General features: G+C 39.2%; 1 protein-coding gene across 7 annotated transcripts in view; it reads right to left on the bottom strand.

The window, feature by feature from the left end:
- Positions 1-2,997: 2,997 nt before the first annotated feature.
- gphnb (gephyrin b) overlaps positions 2,998-10,218 on the bottom strand; it is a 111,529-nt gene continuing 104,308 nt past the window's right edge. For 4 of the 7 annotated variants that reach the window (XM_030404881.1, XM_030404884.1, XM_030404883.1 and 1 more), the window contains 9 exons: positions 9,760-9,818; positions 9,149-9,302; positions 7,506-7,627; positions 7,268-7,355; positions 7,026-7,099; positions 6,538-6,602; positions 6,317-6,420; positions 4,921-5,017; positions 2,998-4,263 (listed from right to left, as the gene is read on the bottom strand). In XM_030404881.1, the coding sequence (XP_030260741.1) occupies positions 4,130-4,263; positions 4,921-5,017; positions 6,317-6,420; positions 6,538-6,602; positions 7,026-7,099; positions 7,268-7,355; positions 7,506-7,627; positions 9,149-9,302; positions 9,760-9,818 (897 nt within the window). In that variant the 3' untranslated portion in view covers positions 2,998-4,129. Of the gene's footprint in view, positions 4,264-4,920; positions 5,018-6,316; positions 6,439-6,534; positions 6,603-7,025; positions 7,100-7,267; positions 7,356-7,505; positions 7,628-9,148; positions 9,303-9,759; positions 9,819-10,218 lie in introns of all 7 variants that reach the window. The other 3 variants (XM_030404880.1, XM_030404882.1, XM_030404879.1) reach the window with 2 other exon arrangements.

Genomic DNA, 10,218 nt, shown 5'->3' with positions numbered 1-10,218 from the left:
CAGTTATAAACAAAGTAAACCAGTATGAAATTGTGATGTCCTTTTGTCAGTCTGTTCATCCATGAAAGAGAGAGATTGTTTAATTAGTTTGTTTAAGACATGAAACAAAAATCAGTCGAGGAAGATTGAAGAGTAATGACGATTAACAAAATCAGTGAATTTCTACACCAGAGATGTGAAGCGCAATCTTGCATTCTTTGTTCAGCAGAGGCTGAAACCATTTGCCATTTATTTACTATTTATTTATTTACTAACATTGATTTAAACAATGTTCATGGTCTTGAATGCACACTTTTCTGAGGCTGTTAATCTTAGACTCTTTGGGATAAATATTACACACACTCTTGCAAGTGGAGTGGCAATACTCCCTTCTTTAATGTCATTATGCATATTTTTCTATATATGTCTATCTATCTATATCTTGGTCCCTTTACATTGCGAATAGGTTTCCTTGTTATTTTGTGCTCTTTGGATTTAGTCACTCCTATTTTTATTATTTGACTTGGGCTAATTTTATTTGGGGGACAATCAGGTTTGACATTTTTGAACTATAGGTCCCATAATGCTTTTGGGGATGTAAGCATACAGTTTAATGTTGCTACAGATTCAATGATACACCCTATTTACCTTGCTTGTATTTGTTTGTTAACAGAGTAAAAGTACTCTTTATTTCATAGTTATTATGCAGTCCATCTTGGATCATAATTATGCATGTATGAGTAAGCATCATTTAAATGTAGTCAGTAGTGAAGTCAGAGGGCTACAGGGCCTTTACTGCCCCCGTCCTCTGGAGTAACCTCCCTGCTGATATCAGACAGTCTGACTCTGTTGGAACCTTTAAATCCAAACTTAAATCTCAGCCTTCAGCCTTAACTTTCAGTTAGCTGCTTAATTTTGATTGGCTTGAAGCTGATATCATTATCTCTCCTGCAGGTTGGTCTCAGTCTCAATTAATCTATTAAGTACAGTACTTAAGTACAAAACTCTGCAACCAATGCCCACACACAAAATACAGATTTTTCATCTAGTTTACCCTGATTTTGCCTTTAAATATTCCTTTAATTGATGATCATCCCACCATCTACTTCTTTCCCCCAGAAGCACCAACATGCTGAAATATCTATATAATTAAAAAACTCAGACATGAAACACTCGATCTCTTGTTGCTCTGTCAGCGCACGCTCTAATAAACAAACATACTCTTATTGCAATTGAGGGTGTGAAGAGTTTGCCGTTATGTTCCACAATCATCTTCAAACTGACCCCTTGCATTCCACACATTTCATACAGTCACGTAGATTACTTTAACTTAGTTCTTGTCACAGCGCTATTAATCATCCCCAACTAATGGGATCTTCAGTCATTTCACCTTGCAGAGCAGAACAGAAACGGTCTAATCTCATGCAGCCTCAGGGATATCTACAGCAAAGCCTGAAGCTGCCATTTTTTGCTGCTGTATTTTCTATTAAGTTAATCCTTTCTGGCACCCCTGTGCTTAACCTCTTTTCCTCATTAGGCTCTTGCCTGCCCTGATTCTTAAATACTTACCTTCCTGGAAAGAGAGACACATAAACCCTCCCGTTTTCTTTGCATTTATTCATCCAATGCAGCTGATTTGTGCTTGTTGATCTAAAGAGTAAAACTATCATCAGCAAAAATGTACTTCAAATATTAAAATTTAAAGCACTGCAGAAACATGTCCTGTGTTACTGATGACACATTGTTTATACTGATGCATCAATGTGTAAGCGCCAGATTTGTTGTTAGGTTAGTTCTCTGTTTCTCATTCCAAGGACCCCGAAGAGCCACAAGATAAATCTGATGGGTCACGAGAAAATTAATGGGACAGGACTGTAAACAAAAACAAGAACTCAACTTTATTTTTTGCTTCATTGCTTTTTTGTGAAATACTGCACCTCAAACAGTTCATAAGAAATCTATGTAATTCCTGGAACTGCCAACAACATGACAAGCTGCTGAAACTAGAAACTTTACATTTTTGTAAGAGGTCAGAAGCCAAAAAAAGGTTGTAAACCGCTGATTTATTTGTTAAAAAGTCTGAAAATATCATTGTGCTTGTTATGTAAAACCTTAACCTCCAAGTAAACTTAGCTGTCCAATAAATACAGCGGAGTCTGGGTCTTCAACAAGGCGTCCTTGGAATTACTTCAGGTGGGCCGTCAAATCATTGTATCATTAATATAACATTTTTACATTAAACATTTTTTAATGTGTCTGAAATGACAAATTAACACGAATCAAAGACAAAGTTGTAAAAAACAAACAAATTAATGACAAATTAATGATGGTCTACCATCATTCCTTGTGGAAGCAGGTGAGCAAGCTAACCTAATCATGTGCTAAATCACTGTACAGCACCTATCCACAATGGCAAACTAGCCAGCTATGTATTAATGAAAAATAGTTGCCAGTTATCTATATCATAATTCCAAGTGTACAGACATAATCTGAATTACAACAGAGCAAGAGACTCTGACACGACCTCCTCCTCAGAAAACCACTTGGCAGATTGCAGAGGTTGAGGCTAACATGGCTAACATTAGCAATGCTACAACTGCTCCAGACAGTTTACACATGCAGACACACCCAGTTTTATGTGGAAGTACAAACATTTTAAACATGAAATGGAAATATTCGAGTCAAATACAAGCTCTCAAAAATAATTTTCAGCCACTTTCCACCAATGCAAAAAGACAGTGTTTTTACTGACTATAAAGGCCTTTTCTGAAAACCTTTATATTAATGCAGTTAAACATGCTCACATTTGGGAACGATATCCACTGCGGTGCTTTGCTCATTGACCTTGATGTTGTTTGGTAAAGAAGGTAACACTGTGACTCATTCATTCATTCAAAGTTCATGTACCTTTCCAACCTTCAGGCAGCCACCTATCAAAAGTTTAGCACCAAAGAAGAAAATCACTATTTTTTTTTCTTTAGATATATTTTATTAAAAAAAAGGAAACCCAACAAGAACTTTTTTTACATAATGATCAAGGATTTTTATTATCTTAGTCTCTTTCATCAGTTTCATATCATTACAGAAAATGTTATAGTACAGCGTTGTTCAATGTCTCCTCATTGCTTAATAATTTCCTTAGGAGTGCTGGTCACATATATCTGTACAATATGGTTCTTATTTTTTTCTGTACATTTTTTGTGAAGTTGGTTAAAAAGGCTGTCAGCACTTAAAGAAGCTGTTTCTTTTCTTTCTTTTTTTTTATTCTTAAATAGTTGATCAAATAAAAGATTATTTTTCCCAGGTTCAGCTCGCCCCTGGTGGGGGGTTTTGGGGCAGAGTTTACACCCGGTCACCGTGAATATAAGGAAGCTTCAGGGTCTGGGCAGACTGGGGTGTGCCCCCCCACCTCCCCATCCCAACATCACCTCTTCCCTGCCCAGGCATTTGGCACTGCGCACATAAACAAGACTCACAAGATAAACAACAAGCAAAGCTCTTTGTGAAGCCATTATGATGCATACTAATGAGAGAAAAACAGAAGTGTCACCTTGATGGGCGCTCAAAAGAGGAATTGGTCTTGATGTGCCCCCTCTTCCTCTTAGCTGAGCACCATGGGGAATCTGGAGTCTTCCTCATTGTTTTCTTCATTTTCAAAAAACAGATTATTTTTTTCCACTAAAGATGAGAAAATAATAATTTTTCTTTTTTTGTCCTGGCAGGCACCTACAGCTGTCTATTAAAATGCTACTGCTATAGATAAGGTCTAGCATTGAACACACAAAGCAATTGCAATGAAAGGAACGAAGTTGCCTTAATATAATAATGATAATAAGAAGAATAATGATAATAATAATAAGAATAATCATAATAATATATTACAGAATAAATCTCTTTTTATAATTAGATTTTTTCATTAAAAGTTATATTTTCTTTGTTTGAAATACTATAATCTTTTTAAATTAATTTTTTCATATGTATCTAGGTTGTGATCAAGATGTTGACTATACCTCAACGTTATCCAAATCAATAAAAACTAGCTGTGCCGTTGCATATTACAGAATAGTCAATGATATGTGGACATGCACCGTGAACCACCCATTCCAACCCTCGCTATATGACGCCGACGCTCCGTCCCTCCGTGATGACATCATAGCCGGCCGATGACCATGACGTCGACCACCTCGCCCTTGTGCAGCTCCACGTATTGCTCTGTTTTTGGAGGTAGCATCAGGAGCCCATTAGCACTGCGCATGCTCATCAGCCTGCTGCTCACCTGGTTCCCTGCAGCAGAGAGGAGGGGAAGAGGGAGGGGACAAAATACTTTCAAATCAGAGTCTGACCCATGAGGGGAAATTCAGGGTGCTCTCTGTGTTTCATCCAACCTTAATGAAACTAAACATGAATAAAAATGGCCACAAATTCTATTACATTTTGCACTGTGAGCCTAATGCTAATCGCAACTTGGCGCAGAAGGTGGCGTGCGGGTAGACATGGATGAGAGGTTTGTGACAGTGTTGTATGTAAACAGTAATGTTGTTCTTCCCTAGTGAACTTTAACATTAGTTAGCTTCGTTGGCTAGCCTCTCGTTCATGACTAGATGGATAAATAGAACTACAGGTAAGTGGAAAAAAAAATTATTTTGATTTTGGGGTGAACTGTCCCTTTAAAATACCACCAAAATGCATTGCATATTTGAATTGGAGGCAAATGTTTTTATAAAGAAGTTGCAGTTTAACAAATGTGTTTACCTTGAGTATTCTATGGAAAAACTGGAACTCTCAAAGCTATCGCTTCTGGCTCAGTGAATTTTTTAAAACCTGGATATCTTGCTTTAAGTACGCCGCAACTCATTGAACAGTTAGCGCCTATTTCAGATGCCTGGCTGTCACACGGAATCCTTCAGAGCAGTTTGTGGCACTGCCTTTGGTATTTGGTACCTGTGCTCTGTGCCCACGGCAGAGGCTCCTGGTGATGCCATGTCAGAATGCAGCGGTGGTATTCAGGGCGAGGGTCCAGCTTCACATCACAAGACAACTAGGGAATCAAAACAAAGAAAGTGAAATTATAGACTTGTACTGGTGTGTTGAACGATGACACTTTCATGTAGTGGAGAATCATTTACTTAATTCCCGAGAATCCTGGTTCTCTTTCTATCATCGGATGTTGAAAACTCCACACTGGTATTTATTTTTTTACAGTTAGGTCGTTCTTTATACTTCCAGTTGTGCGTTTTGGCCTCTTTGAATTGTTTTCACTTCACAGTTCACCTTGGAAGCAGGTGAAATCATACCAGAAACCCCTCCAAAGTTGTGGACTTTCATGTTAAGCAGGTTTGATGATCTGAATCATTCAGAGAATATCAAACCTTCTTTCCAGCAAGTGAATGTAGCACAATAGTTACGGCTTAAAAAAAAAAAAAAAAAGGAAGAATTGAAAATCTTTCAATGAAAAAAATCCCAGATCTGGATCATCATCATCATCATATAATAAGTTCAGGTAAAACACCCAAGTTCTGCCGAATGTTCAAACAGAGAGCCGGGGAAACTCTTCCAACTTCCTTGGCAAAGGCGTAGGGTCTTCCAGAACGCTGTTTGACCTGGGTCTGATGCCATCTGCTGAGGGAAATTATCTGGCTACATCTGTGCTTTCAGGCCATCAGTCCCACCACTAAGTGGCAGTAATGCATTCAAGTTGATTTCTAACTGCTTCCTAACAGCAGATGATGTAGCAGAGCTCTCTGGATAGCACCCATGATGGCAGGGGACCAGACCTCTCGCTTGATGATGCTGGTTGGGGACCCGGGCTGCGGATGTTCGGTGAGTGTTCGTGATATCATTATGATTTTTTTTTTTTTTCTGACTCTATGATTATGAATATTCATGACCAGTGAGCAAGCATTCGGGTCAGTGCGGGCCGTGATTGGTTCCTCTGCCAAGTCAAAGCAAAACATGACGGTCATAAATGTATCGGGCAGGTGATGAAAATAGTATTAAGTCACGAGTTAAGATGCAACGATGCACCCTGGAACTTTTAATTCTTCTCTGCTGCGGTTTGTTGCATCTGCACTCCGACACTCGAATAAAGGAAGAGAAACCATATTTTGTGTAGACTTTCTTTCCCCCTGACTGATAATACAGACATCGACCTGTCTCTGAATGACACCCGACAGGATTGACAAGTTTTGTTCTACATGAAATGCTAAAAGCAAAAACTCTGTCCAGTAAACAAACAGAAAAAAAACCCTGTCTTCGACCACCAGCTCCTCAACAGATGATGAACTTTGTGTGTCTCGGCCAGAGAGTCAGGCTGCCCTGGTTGCCCTGTGCATCCTACCCTCGCTTTAATGATGGTTGGCCTAGGGTCCAAAATGCCCTGCATCTTCCTCAAGGCAGGGATGACAAAAAGATTACAGGTGACAACAGCGGACACGGGGTTTCCTAGGACAGACGGACGGTCAGAGAGGGGAGAGAAAGAAAGAGGGGGAAAAATATATGAGTAACATCTCTGCAGAAACAGCGGCGTGAATCACTCTTACTCTCAACTTCACACACTACCTGGGAGGGCAAAGATTAGTTTGCGAGCACCGTCCATGTCCAAGGTGGCAAATGTTGTTGGGAGACTGCAAAAAAAACCAAAACACATATGTTGATTTTGCTTTCAACCATCACAAAATGGTGCTGTATAATATTTGTTTTTACTCTTGTGAGAAGGAGTCAGGAATAACTGTTTTTTGTTTTTTAACCAGATTTTAATAATATTTTTATTGTACACATTTTGTCTGGGACTTAGTATACATATGTTCTCTGCACCAAAGGACATAATCTGCGCACTGAACTTATATCAAGATCAAATCTGAAGACTATTTATTATTGCTGTTTAAAACTGTTTAGAAGTGTAAAATATTTCATAATTTTAAAATGTACAATATCTGATATTTTAGCCGATTATCTTCAATTAAATCGATTCTATTGCACCTGCCTTTTAAGAAAATGATACATTTGAAATTTTGCATTTGTAAAGTTGCATGGCAAAGTTTTCTTACCCTGGTTTCATGAAAACACGACCAAAATGGATCTGAGCATGAAGATCAATATCCAGCACCTGTTTAAGGTAGTCCTAAAAAGAGATTCAACAAACACACAGTTAAAAAAAAAAGTTTAAATCATGGTTCTTATTAATGATTATTATATGTGTAAGTTCTCAAAAGTAAAGGCCTTCGTTCCCTCCTCCACCACCAGGTGTCAGTAAAACACAGTGTCATGACTTCCTGCTCTGTCATTATACCTTCTCTCCCATGGACACCCCTCCTGAGGTGATGATGACATCAGCACGGCTGATGCCTTCATTCAGAGCGTTGAGAAGGTCATCGGGGCTGCGGGGCACAAAGACATACAGACACATGTTAACTAAAAACTCACAGGAAAGGACAAGATCAACAGAGAGAAAAGGACAACAGAGAGCTTGTTCTGGGGTAAATACATCAAGATTATTAACGGAGGTTTAACAAGTAATGAAGGCGTACTTGTCTCCCACGATGCCCAGGTTGATGGTGGGGTAGCCGTGCTCCTGAATGGTGGCCAGCAGAGTGGAGCGATTGCTGTCCCTGATCTTCCCAGGATGGAGGTCGTCTTCTGGGTTCAGCAGCTTTTACGAGGAGAAGAAATTAAACATAAGAAACACATACATGCAGTAGTCATGCAGTTTTTAATAGATGCTGGTGAAGAACAGATCAGGATTATACATAAAATATACTTCAGTGGCAGAAAGTCTGGTTGGTAGAGAAATAATTCAGCCAGAAGAGAGCAGGTTCAGATACTTGTCTTCTATCATATCATTAATATATTGAGCTTGCTGCTACACTGAGGGCTGAGTGAGAATGTTTTTTTTTCTGGTGATCCAGTCTATAAGTCTGATCTACATTATTTCTCTCCTGTTATGACTGGTGATCTAGTGGACTTTTTTTTTTTTTTTTTTTAACCCTAACCCAGGATAATCTTTCTAAATTCTTTATTTTTTTTCCATCTTTGAAAAAAAGTATTTTTAAAAATGTTTTTCATTTTTGAAAAAAACAACATTCGTTTCAGTAGATTTTTTTGTTAGATAAAAATTTTCACAAGAGAAAAACTTTTTTTTCAAGGCAGAATCTTTTTCTATGTTTTTTACAAACACAAAAAAGTGCTGAAATGTTTTAAAATTTGATACTTTGATTCTTTTGTCAGTTTAAAAAGTGTTATACCATATTTTACAGTGATGGAGTAAATCAAAGAAAAGTTTAAAGTTTAAATTAATATCTCTGGTAACAACAACTTGTAAAATCAGCTACTGGCATGTGTTTATAACACATGAATAACTTCGGTATGATGTAATGGAAATTGTCTCAAAGCGTATTGTACGTCTCTTATTTCAGTTCATACATCTTAACCTCCTGACTTTTGAGAACAGAACTACAAGTCTGACCCTTCTGCTTCTGAGACCTCAGGGACAACCAGCACTGCTTATTAATACAGTTATTAAAGGAAAAAGCAACGCCACAAATTAACATGACTCTCATTTAGCAGGTTGCGTTGTCGGCAGACATACCGTATACTGTAAGTTGTAAACACCAGCTTTACACAGATATTTGAGCTTTTCTACAAAAAAAAAATATGCAGCACTAGTACTGGACGGAGTGTAATAAATGAGAAGACAAAGTATCTAATCCTCTTTTTCGTACGCTTGAATAAAGGACGGGAGACGAGGACAATAAACCACTTCATCAGTTCTCAATGTGGCCATGAAGTGGGGACTCACTGATTTATACAATCCAGACATATCTGCACAACGCTGAGAACAAGGTGTGAGGGGTCTCCTGAGGAGCTCCATGAAGGTTACACACTCCATGTCATTGAAACTGCACATCAGCGACACAGAAAATGCACAAACATGATCCCGGTGACTAAAAGGGAAACCACCTGGCCGCAGATAAACACATTGCTAACAAGTGAAAGCACATGTGAGACGGCTGAGCGCACACTCGGCTCTGAACGGTGGTCTGGTGTGTGCAGTCGACGCAAACAGTGGTGATTGTGCATAAATACGAACGAGGTACACTGTCAGCCAGTGATGCTGCATTGTTGTCACCTTTATCTGACGGTGTGGGGTGAAACGACACTTCTACAAGCTCACCTCATTTCCTGTGGACATGACGGCCACCACGGGGAATTTCTGGACCTCCACCTCTGTGACTCCCACGGTGGCCAGGAGGCCGATCTCAGACGGGCCCATGTGGGTGCCCTTTGCAAGCACACACTCGCCGCGCTTGATGTCATGACCGATTGGCCTAGAGACAGAGAGAGAGAGAGAGGGAAGACGGCTGAAGAATGCATCGTGCAGTTAATGTTTGTATGTTCCCTGCCGTGCACTGTGAAATCTAAGGAGCAAGGTTAGACAGTGACCTAACAGAGACCCCCAAGTGTAGCACAAACAAACAACCCTGTGGAGACATTAACTGTATTTAGGAATGTGTTTTCTCCTCTGCCTGAACCAGTAATGTAAATGCAAATAAATCAATAAATAAAATATCAATAAATATTAAAAATGATGATGACAATGAAGGCAGGGTGCCAGAAATACAACTGAAAATAAACTGCGCTTCATTAATTTTTCACCTAAAATAAACTATTTACTATGAATTTGATACTACTTACTTAGAGATGCGTACTAATATGGATGATTGACATTGACTACAAAATCTACAGCATTTCATAAATAAAATGCTGCTTGAATTACACACTGACCTGATGTCCTGCCCGGGGCGAGCCTGTACTAGGATTCGTACTTCCAGCTCCTCTGTGCCCTGAAAACAGTCAAGACAAACCAACTGTCAGAGCCATAAAACAGACATGAACAGATGCAGATCAGAATGGCTAAACTTCCTCTCGCCGACGTTTTAAACAACTAGAATCCATTTTCAGTTGCTGAGGTGTTGGTAAAGACTCTATGTACAGTGGTATCTGTGTGAAAATTCAATGCAAGTTAAAAGTTACTGAACCAGGTGAATCTGAGCGCATGTTTCATTTGCTCTGGCAGATACGTCCGTTCCCCCGACCTGTTCACACAGATTTCAGGCCCATGTCAGGCCAATCAAGCGTTAATGCAATATTTCTCTGATACAGTGTTTCTCAAGGTCTGGTCCGTGGAGAGCCCCATAGTGGTCCGCGGGTAGATTTGGTAAAAATCTCATGTTTTCAATGAAG

The sequence above is a fragment of the Sparus aurata genome, chromosome 22, assembly GCF_900880675.1.
Source record: "Sparus aurata chromosome 22, fSpaAur1.1, whole genome shotgun sequence".
NCBI lineage: Eukaryota > Metazoa > Chordata > Actinopteri > Spariformes > Sparidae > Sparus > Sparus aurata.
The sequence above is the reverse complement of the archived record's forward strand: the minus strand, read 5'-3'. Positions and strand labels throughout refer to the sequence as shown.